General features: G+C 43.3%; 1 protein-coding gene across 1 annotated transcript; it reads left to right on the forward strand.

The window, feature by feature from the left end:
- The first annotated feature begins 597 nt into the window (after nt 1-597).
- Nucleotides 598-21,643, forward strand: LOC139628120 (neuropilin and tolloid-like protein 2). Its single transcript, XM_071489491.1, has 10 exons — nt 598-1,093; nt 5,203-5,259; nt 5,525-5,668; nt 8,231-8,479; nt 8,945-8,992; nt 9,577-9,704; nt 14,108-14,336; nt 17,665-17,778; nt 17,965-18,095; nt 19,694-21,643. The coding sequence occupies exons 1-10, from the start codon at nt 1,084-1,086 to the stop codon at nt 20,423-20,425; spliced, it is 1,842 nt and encodes a 613-aa protein (XP_071345592.1). The 5' UTR covers nt 598-1,083; the 3' UTR covers nt 20,426-21,643.
- Nucleotides 21,644-22,023: the final 380 nt, after the last annotated feature.

The following is a 22,023-nucleotide window of genomic DNA, read 5'->3' on the forward strand; positions in this document are numbered from 1 at the left end:
TCTTTTTACTAAATTGTTGTGATTTTAAAGGGCCCATATTTTACACTTTTACTTGTGTTTTACTTTAAGTGTGTAAATCCCTAAGAAGATATATTTGTGGTTTGAAGTACTAAAAACCGTCTCAGTGTAGTTTTACATCTCCTCTCTCAGGCTCCTCACTGGAGCTCTAGTAACAACAGGTCAGTCAGCCAATCAGAGGAGAGGCTCTGATCCTTACATTCACAAGGCCAAAATCATGTGTTGTGAGGTCACCATGACCTTAACCTTTGACCTTTAGCCTCGAAAAAATGTACTTAGTTCATCCTTGAGTCTGGGTGAATATTTTCCTCGAGGCCTTAGTTAGATCTGTTATGGATTAATGGACGGATGGAAAACCTGAAAACAATATGGTTGTCAAGACTGATAAAAAGACGTGAAAATCTCACTTTATGAGACCTTTTTGTTGCAACAAGTTCGCCAGTAAGGTTTTATTTTGAAAGACATGACCGGAAAAGTGATTTCTTAACGGAGTCTGCTTTGACTGTGCTCATGACAAGCCACTCATTGATGTAAGCAGCGCCCACGGCTTAAATGAGGCTCAGGAGCATTTCTTAGTGCAGACACGAACGGAGATCAGACAGAGACGGACTCTCCTCCTCGTCCTCCTCCTTCACCTCCTCTGTACTATTCCTCTCTCTCTCTCTCTCCCTCTCTCTCTCTCTCTCTCTGTCGCTTTCCAACCATCATCCATCCAGATGCGTCTTTTGGACACGTACCTCTCCTAGAGCGCGTCCGCCCGCCTGGATCAGTCCATCTCCACACGCCGTCCGCACGGTGGTCCCGCTGGAAGCTGTGCTCACGGTGACGATGCCTGGCTGAGGGGCTCTCAGCAGGCACCGTCCTCCACCCCACGCAGCGGAATCGCCGATTGAAGAGGAGCTTGGCGCCGCTGTCTTCTTGGAGCGTGGCTCCGCGTCATGGATTTACTGCCGGCGGAGAAAAGTTGGATTTCGTGAAGAGCCCCGAGGAGCCCTACGATGGGCAGAATAGGAGGGCGTTTTTAGAAAGGTGCTTTTTTGAGTTGGAATCACACCGTGAGAGGAAATGCACAGAGGTGAGTTGTGGCTGGGAAGAGCTGCCGAGCATCCACGGTGCGCGTCAAGGTCCGGTGCCCGGGCAGAAAGAACCGACAGTTTATTTTAAGCTTGGATCAAATGTATTTCGTTTTTTTTGCGTTGTCTCTTTTCAGCACAGTGAATGTTTAATTTGCAAGTGATTTAGATTTTAACACACATCACAGAGCAATGAGGGTGGCGTGAAATTGTAAAACACGCACTGTGGATCAGTTTCGGGACAAAGTCTTCATTTTTCTGTACGTACGTCTCTCAAACGGAGACACGAGACAATCTACAGGTAAGACTGTGCAACCTGAACTCCGTCCCTCCCTGCCATCCTCTCACACCTCTCTTTCCCACTCGTTTATTTGTCTTTATCGTCAACTCGCCTCTTTTCGTGACTTTTAACTGCAGTTCTTCTTGTTTCATTGCCCACATCACCGATCGACATCGCCATTAATTATTAATTATTGTAATCCGCTGGTCTGCCTCTGATTTGCCAAGATCCGTCCGCAGTGAGACCGGTTCTTCTGGGCCTGGTTGGGTCTGGTTGGTTCGAACCAACTAGTGCCCAGTGAGGCTGTTGTAAAAATAATAATAATCATAACAATAAACGTACATAGCCTGACGTCAGGTAGCCTTCATTAATACTCTGCTGTTGGGACCAGTTCAACACTCCTGAATAGCTCCTGTCTGCTGGGCCGTGTCAGCGTAAAGGGGCCGGACCCAGAGCCCAGCCGTCGGTGCTGAGCTCCGGGGCAGCGCCTCTGTCCCCGGCCCCGCCAGGCCGCTCTGCTCGGGACGGACAGCTGCGGTCAAACACTGTTAGATATCTGCACAGGGCCGACGAGCCACCAGGGGCCCCTGAGCTTTCCGATGAGCGGACAATAAAAACGTCACGAGCACTCCGTCTCCAGACACGTGGGAGGCTTCACGTGCCACCATTGTTCTTCAAATGATGTGAAACAGTTTGAACGAGTCAGACCCGGGTCCCTCCCGGTCCCGGACCTCCCGGTCCCGGACCTCCAGGTCCCGGACCTCCAGGTGGGCCTCCAGGTCCCGGTCCCGGACCTCCAGTTGGTCCTCCAGGTCCCGGTCCCGGACCTCCAGGTCCCGGACCTCCAGGTGGGCCTCCAGGTCCGGCACCGGGGCAGAGGCGGCAACGCGCGTGCCGCCGGGCTCGGGTGAGTCGGTCTCGCGCCGCAGCAGACAGCGCGCGGTGAAGCGGCGCTGGTGTGGGGGCAGCGGACTGCAGCAGCGGGGGGGTCAAACAGGCAGATATGGATGGCCCAGCAGCTGCTGTCAGTAACGGCCGGCCCGGTTATTATGGGCTGCGGTCTGATGACGAGTGTCCACGGTGCGGTCCACCGCCTCTCGTGAGGTCCCACTGTGGCGTCAGTCTCCAGCTTAATTACAACAAACACCAGAGCAAAAACACATCTAGTGGTTTTACTGTGGAGGAGCCGTTCTTGCTTTGCCTCATTAGGTGTTATCGTACTAATTACCTATTGTCTGGTGGCCTATTTGTAGCTGGTATGTCCTTGCAGTTTGTCATATAGACCTAATTAAGGCCACGGCTTCTTAATTGGACCAGATACAACAATAAAAATCCGCATTAAGATCTCATGTCCCAGGCCTGGGCTGCAGCAGGCTTTGGTGGCCTTCTTTGTGCTCCTGCTGTCCTGTCAGTTTGGAGAGGATAGAGCAGGTTACAGCTTTAACTTGGCTTGGAAACCCAAGTGAGAAGTGATGTAAAACGACATGAGCCACCCGCGGTAATTTTTCCTGTCGGTCTTTAAAGGGAACAGGTCAGAGAAAAGCATCTTTCAGTGGGATAAGAGGATGCCTGAAAACACTGTGAGGAATATTTCTTTACATGAATGACTCAACCTGCAACACTATGTGGGCACTTTGCAGTGGATTTGTGGAGCTTTGGGGGAAGACACAGATAGTGAGAGTGATGCATTTTGTAAGACATGTCATTCTCTGTAAATGTTAGATTATCATTCATCGTCCATTTCAGACATGTTCACAAGTTCCTCTCCAAGTGCTGAAGTGACAATGGCTGCAACTCTATTTAGCTTGTGATTTATTCATAATGTTACAAAAGATGTTACAAATGCCTACATGAATAATGTAAGGTCTGCCTAATAACTACATTTAAATATTTATATGCTTGATACACTTTTCTGCCAGGGCAGCTCAAGGTAATGTCTTGTTTCATGACATTTAGAGGTTGCCAAGAATAATGTTTGTGCACAGTCTGTTTTGTTAATATTTCCAACCAGAAGGCCTTGAAAGGAAGATTCCCATCTTGAAGAAGTAGCAGCTCCGTTGAAGGCAGCAGTGGTTTACAGTGCTCCTGCTATCTACAAGATTTAGTGAGAGGCTTGTAATATGAAAAAGCTTCAGTGAGAACCCACAGCATCCCTCTGTTTGGGTGGCCTGCTCTCTAAATGTGCCTGTGGGAATTCATACTCCCACCTTCGATACTTCATTGCGAGATAATGGAGATAGAAGTAATGAACATCCAGGAGCCTGGGGGGGCAGTGTGTATGTGTGCATTTCAAAATGAGTCCATTCAAACCTGCATGCTCACTGGTGCTGTTCTGTTCACTCTTTGTGTTAACTGTGCATTCCTCTTCATTAGACCCCCCCCCCCCCCCCCCCCCCCCCCCCCAGCCCTCCGTCCTTCCTTCCATTATGCAACGTGCCAGGCTCATACTCACTCTTTAATTTGATGGGAACAGGCCAACCTATTATGAACTCAGTGGGGATCAGGTCTACAGCGGCTTATCAGAGCAAGGCAGTGTCAGAAGCTGTAACATGCTCGCCCCTCGGTGCAGATATCATTGTAATACAACATATTTCACCTATTGTCTGTAGCCATGCTCTGCCCAGATGCCTGTCTTCTCATCAGTGCTGTAAGCCTCGGAGCCTGTAATCCTGTTTTTTCTACTAATGCTTTATGTTTCTGGTGCCTAGAGGCTGCAGATTAGTGGGTTAGAGTCTCGTGGCTTGGACGAGAGTTGATGGTTTGAAACTATCTTTAATGCACTACTACTTACAACTGCTATTACTCTCATTGCTGCTACTTTTAAACATCATGACTACCTCACTACACTTTAATGCCACAGCTAATAATAATACTTTTTCTCTTCCGCAAGTAGTAACTGTGGAATCAGTCAGGCATAATTCAAACCTTTCAGTATGGAGCTGAAACAATTATTTAACAGATAATAAATTAATTGTTAAACCTTTTTTTTTTTTGCAACACATTTACTGGTTCCAGCTTCTCAATTGAGAGAATTTGCTGTCAAGGTTTTAGACTATTTGTTTCAAACAAAAGAACCTCTACTAAGATATTTTAGGACATTTTTATGACATTTTCTAAACCATCAATTAATCATTTCATCTGGAAAATAACACGTATCAGTGAAAATAACCATTAGTTTCAGACATGGCTCAGCAGCATGAGTACTGGGCCACAAAGACAGAATCAAGAAAGGGATGATAACAATTCATTAATGTGCCTCAGCGATAAGAAGATGTTGTTTGAGGGGTTTGCACTTATGCCATTAGTTGAAAAGTTGCATTAATAAAATTGGACCATATTATAAATGTAGGTACAGTATCTGTCCGCAGTCTGTCCTTTAAAACGACCTCTATGCTCAGTATCTCTTTCAGTCTTATAGCCCTATCATTTACAAGATGATTAATCAATAAACTCAATATTTTTCCAGCACTACCCTTTCATGAATGATTAGTATTAACATGTACGATGATATCCTGAACGTACACCGTGATTATAAAGACACGCCTACACTCATACATACCTCAGGATTATCTTCTCTCTCTCAGCTCTCCTCCCTTTTTCAGCAATACATTTTTTTTGATTTACCAATTCGCTCAGAGATTTAGTTAGAAATTGCATTGATTTATATTGTGCTCACTGTTCATCAAGGCTGGGGGAAATCAATACTGCAGGTGGTCACACATACTTATTCAGTGGCTGTTTAGTGATTTCCATTTTTTCATCATTGAACACTAAGATAAAAATTCAGTGTTGTGTCACCTATGACTAATGTGTAATATCTCTGCTTCACAGCGTGGATACTCTTCTTCATAATAGAAGAGGGTTTCGCTCTGGCACAGAGAACTAAAGGTAAGCTGGAGCTCAAATGCTTTTCTCTTCCATTAATGTTGTTTCACCCGTGCTGAACCAGTCTGAAATAAGGAGGAGTTATCTCATATCACAGGACAAAATGGTTCCTTTCTCAGTTCCTTCCTCCGTCTTTATCCCCTGCCTGTTTTTTTCCTCTTCTTGCTCCAACCCTCCTTCCACTCGTCCTGCCTTCCATTCATTCCCTCATTGATCCCCTGACTCAATAACCCATCTGTCTGTCTGTTCTCTGCCTTTCTGCTCTCAGACTCCCCGAGCGAACATGGTGGCCAGAGCTCCAACCAGAAGGACTGTGGCACGTGGGTCCGTAACATCAATGGCGGGGTGTTCACATCGCCGAACTACCCCAACAACTACCCATCCAACAAGGAGTGCGTTTACATCCTGGAAGGTAATGAACACTCCTTCATCTGCCTTTGGTGGCTGTTGCCACCAGAACAGCTGACATGGCTTCCTTTGCCTCTCAGCATATTCCCTCCTTCAGTGAACGTCATTAGTCTGACTGACATTGTTTTATGTAACCTTGCCCCTATCTGATTTTTTGGTCTTTTGCTGGCAGGCATTCAGCCTGACATTTTCCGAATGAGCCATCCTGAATTTGTTTCACCACGCAGTTAAAGGCCTTTGAAAATGATGGAAAGTGGCTCATTGTGGGTAGCCCTGACTTCTGGCCTAATCAGAGTAGTGCTGTGTGCATCGATATTGGCAGAATGGGCCAGATGACTCTGCAACTGAGCAAAACATAAAAGAGATGAACATCTGCTACACAACTGAGCTTTAGTGGCTTGTCGCCGAATTGCAAGCGTCCTTGTCAACACTTTAGTGTTTACCAGAAATAATCACATCCATCAGTAACGTCTCCTGCTGCACAGGAGACATAATGTACAGCATCATTAGCAGCTATAGGAGATGAGCTCTGGGACATTGCTTGATGTATTTTCGTACTAAACTGATGAGTTGTTTGTCCATGAAGTTACAGCCTTTCATGCAGATGAGATGTGTGCTCAGTACTTTTCTTGCCATGGTGGGTAATAGATTTTACACATGGCTCAAGGGCTCCCCCTGTGGACAAAGCAAGCCCACACCTATTGTTGATGAATAAGCCATGACTCCATCACAGAGAGGTGCAGCAGTACATCACAGTCTGTCTGGGAACAGATGGCACCTGTCATTTACCATTATTTGGTCTTGAATGGCTTTAGTTATGTTCATATCCAAGCTCCAGTGTTGAGCTCTTTTATTCTGCCTCTCAGAGAGATGCTTACGTTTGGCATAAGTGCTAATCAGATAGCTTTGTAATCATAATTTGTGGTTAGTGAGGCTCATTGATTGTGTCATGTCCCTCAGTTCATCAGCTCAGTAGATGGAGCGATTATACTTAATGCTCTTTCTGTATCAAGCTGTGTCGTGTGTGTGTGTGTGTGTGTGTGTGTGTGTGTGTGTGTGTGTGTGTGTGTGTGTGTGTGTGTGTTGGGGAGTGAGTGAGATGAAAAGTTATGGAGAGATTGAGACCAGACTCACCAGGGAAGGAAGCACGCAGATAGCAGGAAGTGCAGGCACACAGGCTGCTCGTTCAAGCAGAAAGGAAACACTCAGGCTTAAATTCAAAGACAAGAGCACACACACATATTCACGCACAGAAAAGAGTTTGTCATTTTATTTCAGTTCCACATGCACCACCCTTGACCATGGTCTTTTTTTCTCTAATGGGACGTGTTTGAGTTCGCCATGCCTGAGATGATTCAGAGCCCCCACTCCCAATCACCAGCATCTTTATCTAGTATGATTCATCGCCCAAGGCAGCCATGACTTGCCCTTCCTCTGTGTAGGAGGTGGGGTGATGTCATTAATGAACTCTGACCATTCAGTACATGGACATATTCTGGATTTGCATGACTGATGAACTTGTGAACCGCAGTCAGTGCTGTGATTGCAGTGTTCAGGATACACTGACTCTGAGTCAGCATATATCCAGTGTGTATATGACAGTGTATATCCATGCATTTTGTGTGTGTTTGTGTGGGGGCGCCCACACAAATCATCCATCATGCATGAATGTGTGATGCATGCACCTTTGAATTTATGATTAAAAGACAATAATAGTAAGTGGTAGCTTGTTCTGTTCTCTCATGCTTTTGCACAGTTTGCAGATGCAGAAATGTATTTAAAATGGTGTTTACTGCAATTGGAAAGAACAAACCAAAGCAAAAAAAGGAGAAGTAATTAGCTGCACCTATTTTAATAATGATTATATCTTTTGGGAGAACATCTGGGCAGGATCTTGCTTGGAAGTTAAAGGATAGCAGGTATTTCATTGGGTTTATCTAATGTGTACCCTTCAATGTTTAGTTGAGTTTGTGCATCAGGCTCAGAAGAAGATGTATATGTGTGAAAAAAACAAAAAAAAACCTCATCTGGTGCAATCACCCCTTATGCTCATGTTGGTCATTGAATACAGCTTCAACTGCAATAAATGTCTTAAAAGTCATCAGCGATGCATCCTGTGAGAGGACAGAAAACCACTTCCCTTCATATTAATACTGTCTAACTCCACGCTCCCTCCCGTGCAGCAGGTGCCAAATGTCACTCAATCATTGTGTCTCTTTCTGTAAATTTGTCATGCCTGACTGAAGCTATAATGAACACTGACAGTAACAGTCTACAGTCTACAGTAACAGGTATTATCTGAACTACACAAAGCCATCACTATAACATATTCCAGGTCTGAACTGGGCTTTAGTTACCTAAGGACAGTACCCTGCGTCTAGATCTGAGCCAGCTTCTAGAAAGTTTGCTCTCCACAGAATCAGTTGAACATCAGATGAACTTGTATTTGACTCTACTTTTAATTAAGGCTTTAGAATTCCATCCAGATGTTTCTTTGTCCTGAAAAAGCAAGATTTAATTTTGCTCTTTTCATGGATTTTTTCCCTTTGTTTCTCTTCTCTCAAAGCTCTCCCCAGACAAAGGATTCAGCTGGCTTTTGATAAGAGTTACAACATCGAGCCCTCATTCGAGTGCCGCTTCGATCACATCGAAATCCGCGATGGGCCGTTCGGGTTCTCACCGCTCATTGACCGCTTCTGTGGGGGGAAGAACCCAGGCCTGGTCACGTCGACGGGACGCTTCATGTGGATCAAGTTCACCAGTGATGAGGAGCTGGAGGGCCTCGGCTTCCGCATCAAGTACACCTTCATTGCAGGTAAGGTCGCCCAAACTCCAGAGTACACCCTCAGACTCTTTGAGCTAATTTCTGTGCACATCAAAGGTTTTGAGTAAGATGTGAGGAGAAAACAGAGAGGAGAATCTGTGACAGAGAAGATGCCCCTCTTCCCTAAAACATCATTTTTCCACATTGCCCAAGAAAGTGACTGAACATCAGTACACTGGACATCTACAGGTCTCCAATTTCACAAACATCACAGGCTTCTTCCCTTCACTTTTCCTGCTCATCAGCAGACACACGTTCAACACCGGAGCCTCCTGAATCTGAACCCAACATGCCTAGAAATCAGCGTCTCCCATCAAGTGACAGACATTAGCTTCAAAAAGACCCTTTTCTGCTTAATCTGGCCTGCCTTAATGGGATCTTATCTTCTGTTCTCTGCTTACCTTTTTCTGCTGTGTGGATTGAGAGTCATGCGCCTCCCAAATCTTATCATTTCAGACCCTGATTTCCATCTCCACGTGGGCGGACTGCTAAACCCCATCCCAGGTAAGCTCGGCAGCATTTCGTTGGTTTGTGTTCGATCCCTTTTGAAGAGCTCCTCTGTGCTCAGCAGCTTACCGCAGGCCATCTCTGCCTCTGACGTGATCGCTGAACACACAAATGTACCTTGACAAGTGCACAATTGTATGTGAAGTGAAAGGATGTACATACACACACATGCACAAATTTAAATACATGAAAGAACACACACCACTTTTATCCTGCTCTTCCCTTGCTGTCTCCATCCCTTTGTTCCTCTGTCTTCTTATTGTCCTTTGTCCTAATCCACTTCAATTCCACCTTAAATCCTTTACTTCTTTAAATAAAATCCCTCATCTGTCCTTCAGTCTGTCATGCTCCTCTTCTCATCCTACACTTTTCCTCTTTACTTCCTGCTCTTTCATCTTTCTCTCTCTGTGTTCTCCTCTTTTTTCTTTTTTTTTTTTTGCATCCTCCATGTACCGCCATGCCACCTCTCTCTGACCTTCCCTATCTTTTATCTCTCTCTCTCTCTCTCTATCTATCTCTCAATCTCTCTTCCTTGCTCTTTCTTCTTACCTCTCCTGCACCTTTCCTCTGTGTCTCTATAGACTGTCAGTTTGAAATTGGCGGATGGGATGGGATCATTCGCTCCAGTCAGGTGGAAGAGGAAGAACGAGTGAAGCCTGGTGATGCTCTGGACTGTATCTGGACCATCAGGGCTCCCCCTCAGTCCAAGGTCAGTATAAGGGACCATATGAGGGAATGATGGCCTGTGTTGCTTCTATCCTATTATTCAACCGTTGTTTGAATTCTCCATATGATAATAGCTGCAGTCTCAGGTCTGATCTATGCTTTTATTTGGATGACTCATGTCCAAAGCCATTATATCACTTCATTAATGTAGTTATGATTTAAAACCTCTAATCATGCTGAGATCTGACTGCATATTAAAGTGGCATCAAGCACTCAATGACTTTTATTCATCTGTTTGTTCATCTATTTGAAAAATTTTACACCTGAACCTTCAGTAACGTTGCTCTCTGTTGTGCTCTAGCCCATGAAGAAACTTTGTGCATGTCCTTCCCAGTGCTTTGTCAGAATATTTATTTTGGTGTAATGTTTTCTAATGATTGTAATTAGTGTAAATGGCAGACAACTGTATGTAGTTACAGCTTTTTCTAACAAGCTGGACCACATACACATGCAGTCTCACCCAGAATATATATCTATGAATACTTATAAAAAAGAAAAGGAAATCTGATTAGACATTTCTCATGAAGACTTTCTGTGTGAGCAGAGATTAAATGGGCTGATGCTCTGAATGGAAACAAGAGCAGGAGCAGGTCAGAATTTCTAAATAGCTGTGGAGTCAACTCTAAACTCAGCCAGTGCACTCTCACCCTGTTCCACCTGTCTGTCAGTACAGCTGTCTCAGCACCTCACTCTGACATTGTTCTCTGTCATTTTACTCCTGTGTACTGACTTTCTGTCAGTGGGAAATAAGTTTTAGTCATCAGCACTCATAAATAAGTATCAGTCACTTTTAATGTGCACAGCAGCAGTTGTTGCAGAAATAACTTTTTGACCCGCTCTGCTCCAAAGAAAGTAATTAAGTAAAAAAGCAGTCAAGCAGATGTTTGTGTAGAAAAGCCTGCGGTGGGTTCCCTGATCTGAATTTTTGTGTGAATGCATCTAGTAGCATTGTTTCCTCCAGTCGATGAGAACAAATCCAAATGGTCATGCTGGTATTGTGATTGTAATTTAATACATAATGAGTATGAGCATTGCAAATACACAGAGATGGGGAAAAGCAATGAAGGCAAATAAATTTTATTTATAAAATACAGCTCCGGAGATTCACAAGTACATTTTCAAGCCAAGAGTGAAAGTTGATGTGATGTGTTCTCATGAGTTCTGGTATTTATGAGTGGATATCTAAAACCCCATCGAATTTACAACCATAACCTGGCCAGCCTTGATTCACTGCTGCTCTGTTTCTCCCTCATGACTAAATGAGTCATCAGCACACTGCTGAAATAGCACACTGCTATTCACTGACCACACACACACACACATACATACACACACACACACACACATACACATACACATACGCGCACACACACACACACAAAATACATAATATTCTGTCACATACACTTCTGTAAGCAATTACTCCCACATGTATCTACAAAGTAATATTTTATACATACACATGTAAACATTCGTGCATGACTCACACACAAACTACCTAACTTCTCTGACACAGACACAGATTTGTCCCCTGCAGTCACTTCACTGGTCCTATGTGTGCAGTGTGAGGCAGCAGTGAGGAGGATCTGAATTTAGCAGCAGCTCTGAGTTGCCCGTTCAGACATCAGCTCAGCGAAGCAGAAGAAAGAGAGCAGCACATTCAGCAGCAACAGAAGAGCAGCTACTCTACTGCTGCACGGTCGCAGGAGCCTGTGTGCCGTCTGTGACTTTTATTTTATAATTACTTCACAAGATAAATCCTAACACTACGCTGTGTATATGTTTACGCTGAGCAATGAGCAAAGGAGAGGCAGCTGTGCAGCAGGTCATAGCGCCGTTCATGTGATTTACAGAGGTCCACTAATGAACACACCACAGGCTCAGCACAGTAATAGTCTTTTTCACAGACGACATTAAGACATTACAGTAGGAAGAGCACAGGTGTAAACAATAAAACCAATGATGGCTGAATTTCATTTAGCTGCTTCAGTCTCAGGGTCCTGGTTTTGTGCATGCTCGCTCACTGTGACCCTGCCATGTCTTACTGGGACAAACAGAGCCATCATGAATGTCATCAGGAACACCTGTGTTTTTCCTACTGTGACACATTTACATGTTCTGTTTTCCACAGCAGCCATTTTGGTTTGTTACTGGTCACGTCATACAAAAGGAAAAGCACAGCTTTGTTGACAACTCTCCAATACATCTGCAAAAATCGCCCAACACACCAGGCTCAATTTATTTCATCACTGCTCTTTGTGTTTCCACCTCATCAAGACAGCAACAGGCTTTCAGTGTCCAACAAAGATACAAAGGACACAAGGTAGAATGTATTCCTCACAAATTCATAAAAGACACTGGTTGTTTTACATAGTTCAAGATGTAAATATTACTGGATTAAAGTCTAGTTTCTAATAAATTATTCATATCTCCACATTTGATGAGGAATACTATTTAGCAGCCATTTTTTAGCTTTTGCTTTAAAGTAGTTTATTCAGTTGGTTTCAACAGGACACTCTAAATCCTCCTGCAGCTGCATATTTCAATACACCAGTCATGTTCACTAGTTATTAGCAAATGTAGCCATTTCCTCCATTACACCATGTTGCCACTGGGCAGGTGAGACTTTTATTCTTTTTTTTTGTCAGAGGCAATGTTTTTGGTCAGCAGGTGGGGCTTTATACAAAGTTAAGTTTGTTACAATGTCTCTGGTGTCACCCACCATAATGAGGTGTAATTTATAACATTGATTATGACACATTCCATTTAGTTGAGCCAGTTCTAGGAACCGGGTGTTGTGTATTGTTACACCTCTGCGTTATACCTCTTTACATCTGCTATATGACAATGTTTGCTGTAAAAACTGTATATTCAGAGGCTGAGAAATTGGGTTTTTTTCTCTGAATTTGGAGGACACACTGATGTATTTCAGTTTTGATATTCCCATCAAGCAATGCTCATCATACATTGTACATAATGACATGAGCACGTTGTATTGAGCAAGTGGTTGTGCTCGTGTTGTCAAATCACACTTAAGAAATAAGCAAGGTTGCTCAGTTATTGAATGTGTTAAAGGGAAAGATCGCAGCTCACACTGTAAACTTCAGCATCACATCAAAACTTACCTGAATTTCCCACTGGCATTTACTGCTGTGTCAGCTGTTTGACCACAGCTTCCTTGTGGACATGGATTTGGACATTTCCAACTTTATAAGTTAAGAGGGACCAACCAAGCATAACAGTAGTTTTACAGTCTGAGGCCAGACTCCCTCATTTACAGCAGAGGTGCTGGTTCAGCTCTCTAGCCTTCAGTCCCTGCAGCATTTCTCTGAATTGAGACACAGCTATGAGAAAAGAGAGGGGTGAGGGAGACAAAGCAGGCTGCACCATGACAGATATTTTCAATTGATGAAGTGGCCAGCTATCCATATATGAATAATGTTAACGCACACTTGCATCAGAACTTAGATTAGATTTTGCTTTGTTGGTGTTTGATTCGATTCTCTGTCAATGCATCTTCTATCCATCTTCTTAACTGTTCAGCCTGTTGCTGTCCCAGTTACAGGGGTCTGCTCTAATCTCTTCTATTTGCTCTATGTGTCTCAACAGTTTTTGATGTATTTGCATTAACTATTTAATGCAAATTTTCATGTATTTGCAATATTATGCATAAAGTGAACAGTCGCTGATTATGTTTAGACAGCTGTGTGGTTAAACTCTGGAGCTCTGGGTTCGGTTTCACAAAGACAGACTTTGACCATGGCTTAGATATGACAAAGAGTCAGACTTCAGACAGACATCTGAATTCGTCCCTTACACAAAGCACTTTAGTTCTTGATTATCTTAAGATGGACTGTGGAACAATGAATTCTGGGTAAATAAAAAAAAAATTAAAAAAATAAAAAACACATCCAACTGCACAGCTCTTTTTACCCCAGCACAAAATGTTTGTCTTTTGGAAGAATTCAACAGCTTCAAGGACATTTTACTTTAGAAATTCACTGAAAAGTGTCACAATAAAAAATAAATAAATAAATAAAAATAAAATCTGATTTGGAAAAAAATTGTTCCAGGCTCTAAAAACTCGTTCCCTTCTCATTTCCCTCTGCATAACAGAAAAAACAAATATTGAGCCTTGTTTTTCCTTTTTTAGTTGTAGGATTTCACTGGTCAGTGCAGATGTCATTGACTGTTACCATGGTAACATCAGCCTTAGGTCTTAGGCTTCAGTTAACCTGGGGCTGATGTTTTTAGCTTAAAATTTGTCCGTTTTTATTTTCATGAAATGCTCTTATTTGCAACACAACAGATGGTCTATAACATCTTTGTGACGCTGGGGCTTGGTCTTCATCTGCCTCCACACTGATTTCCATCCCCTGTCTGCAGATCTACCTGCGCTTCATGGAGTACCAGATGGAGCACTCTAATGAGTGTAAGAAGAACTTCGTGGCTGTGTACGATGGCAGCAGCGCCATTGAGAACCTCAAGGCCAAGTTCTGCAGCACCGTGGCCAATGACGTGATGTTGGACAACGGTGTGGGAGTGGTGCGGATGTGGGCGGATGAGAAGAGCCGACTCAGCCGGTTCCGCATGCTCTTCACTTCCTTTGTTGACCGTGAGTACCAGTCGTCTTGACAGCATAACTTTATGAAGGAGCAAGATGGAAAAATAGGACCAAAGTCAAAAATACAAGGGTTCTACTTCTACTAACCAAACCCTTTATATCCAGTGACAGATACAGATCAGATTCCACGTCTTTGTAGTTTAGTCTGAATGTTTTTAAAGGCTGTGGCTGTGGAGTCTCAATTATGGACGACGCCATATGTCATAACATTACATAACATTACTGTAACACCCAAAACCCAGCAGCCATTACATTATCCACAAACAGAAACAGACACAAAAACAATCAGTCGGCATCACTAACAGACACCTCAGTATCATTTCAGTGAGGAAGCCTAATTACAATGTGCCATGTTTAGCGCACAGATATGCAAAAAACTGTTATTTACTCCAGCATTTTTAGATAAAGCATCAAGTAGTTTACTGATATGCATGTCACAGCATGATACTGTGCTTATTATAGGTCACTTACAACAGGAAAATAGGAATTAATTTCTCTGTTTTGGTGATAAGAGAAGCTGAGTCGGGTTAATAGTTCTATTGGAAATAATTATACATTAAGCTTCATCATTTTTAGGGACAAAGAAAGGACGAATGCTGTTGAAGGTTTACATAAAGGAACAGAAATTGTCATGCGGGAAAGTGTTTTTCTGTTAGCGCACCATAATATTTTCATTAAATGCCTGAATAGACTGAGATATTAATTGCCACATTCTCCTGCACACTTCTGAAAACCCTGGGGTGAATGCTAATGTTGTTTTCATCAGCAAACCCATAACCATTGCAGTCAGAACTTAATGGACTTTTAAATTCAGCAAGGGTGTTTTTTTTTTTTAACTCTGAGAATCCTTAAGACCATTTGGATCCTCATTAATTCTGATCACACAGTTCATTTTAGAGAAGTCTGAAGCCTCTTGAATGGCTCCCAAACTTTATTTGGCCAGAGTCAGCCACTGAACTGAAAGTTGACTCAGAGGTCAGGGGAAATCATTAATCTTTGTCATTCAGAGAACAAGATGAGCTTGTGCCTTTTGCACTCCATCATCCTTAATGTGCTCTAATCTTCCAGCAGAACCCCCTCAGACATGTAAACCAGACACATTAAGACTTACCTAAACCTACAGATCCACTCAGATGTGAGGGCATGCGTGTGTGTGTGTGTGTGTGTGTGTGGAGGGAGTGTGGGCGTAAGAGGATGTAGCGTTGTTGACACCCTCTGAGAAACTGCATTTTGAAGGCGGGAGATGCATAATCAGTTTGGAAGTGATCACAGTGTCGGGGGAGCGACCCTGTCTACAGGCTCACTGGGAGATAGATGGGGAAGACACTCCCAACACATACGCACACTCTTCCATACACACTCTCACACACCCATATGCATGTCCCCCTGTCAAAGTTATTTAACCCCGAGGCAGAGGAAGCATGCAGGGAGAGGGAAGTGGAGGCTCAGAGCCCTCATCACAGTGGACCCCAGAGCAGGGGTGAAGCTGGTGGAGCAGACCACAATCTGTTTCAGTTGTGATAAAGACTCAAAGAGCGTGTCCACAGCTGCTAAAGCCTGGACTGTAAAAAAAAAAAAAAAAAAAAAAAAAACCAAGAGGAAAGAAATTCTTGTCAAAGGGGCTGAGGAACCGTATGGAGACGTGAACAAGCCACAGGAGACAGAGGCTGAATATTAAACAAATATTATACTGAACTGTTTGCATAAAGCCTCATGGTGGGAGCAAGCTCTGTCTGTGTGAATGCCACCTGTAAGTCACCACGCCATGACGCCCTTTATTGACAAAAAGGAAAAAAAAAAGAATATTATGGTTTTTATCTTTCATGTTGAGAGGTTTATTGACTCAGTTCATACCTGATTTGACAGGAACCCGGAAATTCCTCCTAGATCGATGTTCTTCGTATACATGTAGGTTTTTAGACTTGAAGGTTTTTTTGGCCGGGGGTGGGGGGGGGGTCCTCATTCAGACTGTGGGTTTAAGAATAGAGACTGAATTTTGAGCTGCATAAATAAAACTCCCTTGACTTGTCTTATTTCAATAGATGAGAGGTAACAAAGGAAAATAAAATTCTCTAATCTCACGCAAAATGCAGTTAACTAAGTTACATCTACTGAAACTAGGTTGTGACACTACAGAGTACGTCTTTTTAATAATGCACATGTTGCCCTTTAACCAGGCGCTGGTTTCAGTGTTGTTTGTCTTAGATCTTTTTTTGTGTTAGGCCAAGTAAAGACTGTTGTTAGGCATCAAACCTAATCAGTTGCACAAATATGTCTGGTTGTGGAGCATTGTCTCCTGGACTAATTTGTGAGGTATTCAGGGGAAATTATGATTCTATTCAAACAAATAAACATGGCTGACTGCTTAATTGATAGTTATCTCAATTTTCAGATTATATGGGAGATCTGTGTGTGAGTCTCGTCTGTCCTCCAGTATATCCAACCAGAAAAAATAACAACAACACAGTACTAAATGCTCAGTGATAAATGGCTGTTACACAAGTCTTGGTTTGATTCCTTGTGGCCTGATGAAAAAAGAAAATAGCGCTAGAGGACACATAAGAAATTTATCAAGCCACTGCCTTCCTCTCCACCCATTACATCAGAATCTGATTTCCCATAGCTTTTACTGAGGCCTCAAATCATCTACACCAGGCCCCAGACGTCTGCATCTTCCTCCTCCTCCTCTTCCTTCTTACTGGCAGTGCAAAGATCTCCTGAGCCGGGCAGCCAGCATCAATTACTCGTCATCTCTGTCTCTGCCACCTAAGCCTTCACACACTAACAGTCACTGTAATGTGGGGTGTCTCACGGCACCTGCCTGACCATCTGCACTCCATGATGGCATAAAGGCATTTCTACCCCTGACCCCCCAACCCCCTGTCTTTCTTTTTATCTTTCCCACATTCCTCCTCTCTGTCCGTGTAACCAACTGCTCACCCCCTCCTCCTCTCTCTCCTCTCTCAAACTCCCTTGACATGAAGGTTGCAGCTCAGTGAAGCTGCTTTTTCCTCCCTTCATCACCCCCTGATGCTGCTTGTAGTGTCTGCAGGAAATGATGATGTATTGTCTTGTTGGATCTGTCTCCATTAGACCTCAAGAGTTTCAGAAAATAACAGAACATTTTATCTTTTATTATAAGCCTCTAAAGATTTTTACAGCTAAATTATTGTTCTTTTATTGCTGTTATTGTTTTATTATCATCAAAACAGCTTCTGGTCCTTTTCATGGTGCAGTCATCTTTTACTCAGCACTGTTAGCTGTTTTTCTCTTGGTTCTTATAAATTACATTTCTCTGTGTATTGTCTTTTGCCTGCAGCCCCCTGTTCAGCCAATACATTCTTCTGCCACAGCAACATGTGCATTAACAACTCCCTGGTGTGCAATGGGGTTCAGAACTGTGTCTACCCATGGGATGAAAACCACTGCAAAGGTGATTCTCTTCTTCCTGCCAACTATTCCCAAATGAGGTTATGATGGTTGATTAGATTTATTTATCAAGTTTTAGGGTTGGTATTCTAATTTCCTATTAGTACCATTTTTTTAAAATTTTCCTTTACTTTATTTATTTTTCTTATTCTTTCTTCTTGTTTCCTCTCCTCATCCCTTCCCCCTACAGAGAAGCGATCTAAGGGGCTTTTCCATCAGATCACTAAGACCCATGGCACTGTCATCGGTGTCTCATCGGGCATAGTTCTGGTTCTTCTTATCATCTCCATCCTGGTCCAAATGAAGCAGCCAAGGAAAAAGGTAACTCATCCTTTGAGACTGACTTTTTGTTCAGCAGGGAAACTGTGGGATTCCAGACCAGCTGGGGTCATATGTAGATTTGGAGACAGGGGAGAACGAAATCATTACATCATTACAGACCATTTCAAAAATAATACAGTATATCACAGTAGATGTTCAAAATAACATCTGAACAAGTACTGGTTCTGATACTGGTGTGCATATCAGCATATATTAGCATATTTATATATAGCACCAAAATTTTAAAAAATCAAAAGAAAGTCCATGTGAAACAAATGAGTTTTTAGCAACTTCTTAAAACAGTCGACTAAGTGGGCATTTTTCATTACGAGGGTTATGACTAAGGTTCTGTAAGTGATCGTCACTGCCACTAGATGTCCCACTAGACCAGCAGCATCTCACACCAAAACAAACTCTTCATCAGCCACACCTCTGGTCTCTGTTCGGTAAACACCTCTCCCTTCATGTTCTCAGTCAGCGAGGCTTCACAGAGCACAGTGAAATCAGCCACTAAAACACACCACAAGAAGCACAGCTGAATGAAGTTCCTGTGGACACGACAGCCAACAAAAAAAGCTATCTAACCACAACCATTAGCCCACACTGGCAGTGCCCTGATAGGCTCCACAGCTATGCTGACAGTTAGCCAGCTCGCGACAGCAACAGTTGCCAAACAAATTCATAATATTAGTAACAGCAAGTCAATTAACGTTATCATGCTCCTGCAGCTGGTCACTAATAACAACAGATATGTAACATTATGAAGCATCAAGTTACTCTCACACGGAGGAGAAGAAAACAGTTCTGAGTCAAGCTGGAGGCCTTTAGCAGCTCGTAGGGTTCTGCTCTCAGTCGAGCCGAATGGATTCGAGCTGGTCGTCCCCACGGCCAGTCCGCCTGTGCTGTCTTATCTCTTTCTTCTTCTGAGGCCTTTTTAGCTGAAAAAGATGTTTGTTCAGTGGAAGGTGTGTGGGTGGTGCCTGTGTGTTCATAAATGTGACAGTTTAACAGGAGGGACTCACATGCACTAACATGCACACGCTACCAGACTGGCTACCCAGAGACACTCAGTTTACAACTCACACAGACGGGGTGTGACTTCCTTCTCAGCTCAGGACGCCATTACTCCACTATAACTTCACATAGAAAATAGTTGTTGGCTGCTATATTAAAATCTCATTTACTGAAGCTTTAAAGCTCTGAAGAACTTATAACATTTAATATTTATAACTTGAAGGTATACACATGTGATTGACAGCGGTCCAGCAACATAGACAATAACCTGCTGTTAGTCAGATGTTGCCAGATTATGTTTGGTGCACAGGAGTATGTTAAATCCATCTTCTCCACCTGAGCCCTGCTTACTTAAAACCAGCACAAACAAAACTGTTTTCCAACAAGCACAAATTAATGTTGGACCCTATTACTCATAATAAGAACTTGAGAAAACAGGACCCTTAAAGTAGCACATTAATAGTGTTTTCTGACAGTTTTAAGTCTTAAGAGGGTTATTCTGATTGTTGTATTGATGTCAGTGTGAAAACCATTGGCCTCCAAATCATTAAAGTTTAATGGTCTGAATGGATCTTCTTTTTAAGGTTGTAGCTCGCCGGCCTGGTGTTTTCAACAAGGCTGGATTCCAAGAGGTCTTCGATCCGCCCCACTATGAGCTTTTCTCTCTGCGTGACAAGGAGATTTCCTCAGACCTAGCTGACCTGTCTGAGGAGCTGGACAGCTTCCACAAGCTGCGGCGGTCCTCCACCATGTCCCGCTGCGTGCATGAGCACCACTGCGGTTCACAAGCCTCAGTGGCCACTGGTGGCGGCAGCATGAAGCATAGCCGCACCACCCTGAGCTCAATGGAGCTGTCCTACCACAACGACTTCTCCAAGCCACCACCCATGAAGACTTTCAACTCCACAGCCAGCTACAAGAAGAGCTGCTACGGCTACAAGCAGCACTCACAGACTCATGACTGCGACCAGCAGGTCATTGAGGACCGTGTCACAGAGGAGATCCCCTGTGAGATCTATAGCCGTGGTGGAGGAGCAGCAGTAGGAGGAGCCACAGGTGGAGGAGCAGTAGGAGGAGCATCAGGGATAGCAGGAGGAGGGATTGGAGGGCCAGTGGGGATAACAGGAGGAGTGGCGATGGGTGGAGGAATGAGTATGGCAGGAGGAGTGGCCATGGCGGGGCCTAGTGGCATCGCTGGAGGTATTGGTGGCGGGATGGCAGGAGCCTGCGGAACCCTGAGTGTCCGTGGCAACAGCGCTCGCAACAGTACCACCATAGTTGATCCACAACAGCGCTCCATGTCCATGGACTTCTAGGTGGAGAGGAGAGGAAGACAAGCAGTAAGGAGAATGCAGGCAGACCTTAAAGTTCACTTATACAGACAAGAGAAGGAAGAAGAGAAGACAGGAGACTCACAATAATCCTAAACTGATCACTCCCGTTTCTTCTTCTACTGATGCTCTCCAGGCAGTGTTAATAGTATTGTGGGTAGCACTTAAGGATGTTTTTCACTCATAGTCTCATGTGGAGGTTTGGGCAGAACGGGAGATAAGAAATGAGAGACCAGAAGAATGGAGACACTGAGGAAACCAGTGGTTCCTTTTCCTCAGAATACTGAAGGGTTTCAAATGGAGATGTCTCTTCTCCGGTCTTCTACTCATTTAATCTCTCCCTCCATCAGAGACTTACAGGAGAATGTTCTCGCATGCAGATCCAGACTTCTCTCTGTTTGGTTGTCTACCAGACGAGACAACCACTCAGCTATAGGGAGAGAGGACGGTGGAGAGACTGAGTTTTTACATTTATTCACCTGACATGCACAGATATATGATATATGATATATAGTGCGTCTTCTAATAATTTATTTGAGTCTTTATTTTTGTCAGTGTACTGTACTGTTAAATCCAGTATATATCCAGCCTCATGATGATGCTTGGCTTTTAACTCTTTAATCTTTTTCAAATGTTGCTCAGATAATTTTATGAAGATGACTTATCCATGACGTGGTGTTGATGATAATGAGGTTGATGATGGAGTTGCTGTTGTTGATGATGATCAGAAATATGATGATGATGATGACAATGATAATAGTGTGATATTACAAAAAATAATGATGTATTTTTCGCAGTTACCTCACACGTACACAGAGGGAACGCTCCATTCAGTCTCTCCTCAGGAAGAGCACATGAAGATATTGTCTTATTTTGGTAAGAAATAGAGAAGAAAAGACTATTTCTGCTCTGTGAGCTTTATAGCATATGGGCATTCAGGCAATAAGTAATCGTTTATGGAGTACGAAATGTTTTGGTTGTGAGGCCTGGACTGAATCGAAAATAGCATCCATCCCGCTGTCAGACCCCACTGTTACCAGGAGAAAATGTAATTTTTCAATTTACCCATGAACTGAGTGTTTAAAACAAGCACAACCTCTTTCCCTTAAGAGATGGACATGTAGCTTATATGGGACTCATTTATTATTTTAACCAATGGTTGTATAATTTCATTCTGTTGAATTAAATGAGAGCTTACTCACATCCCTGTGTGAGCTTTTCTGTTCATTGCGACCAAGATCGAGCTGAAGCCGCAGATGTCGCAGTAAGGTAAGACACACACTGTGAGACGCAGGCGGACAAGAAACAGTCTATACAAGGTGTTTGGCTTTGCTGTGACAAATCCTAACATGTGGAAGTGATTTGGGCATGATTTATTTTCTAAATTATGTGAACCTTCAGATGCAGTTTATGGTTAAATATACAGAATTTCAGGCTGATTAATTCCAATAGTTGCAATATGAGCACATCTACTTCAAATATTATTAGATAGTGCAGATCCTGTAGACTGTCAAACATAAAATAATGAAGCTTTGCAGCATCTTTTCTGTCTATCACTCACTCTCATACACATGCAAATTCCA

Source organism: Trachinotus anak, unplaced genomic scaffold, assembly GCF_046630095.1.
Source record: "Trachinotus anak isolate AG129_WGS33_773 ecotype Australia unplaced genomic scaffold, CSIRO_AGI_Tana_v1 ptg000011l, whole genome shotgun sequence".
Classification (NCBI taxonomy): Eukaryota; Metazoa; Chordata; class Actinopteri; order Carangiformes; family Carangidae; genus Trachinotus; species Trachinotus anak.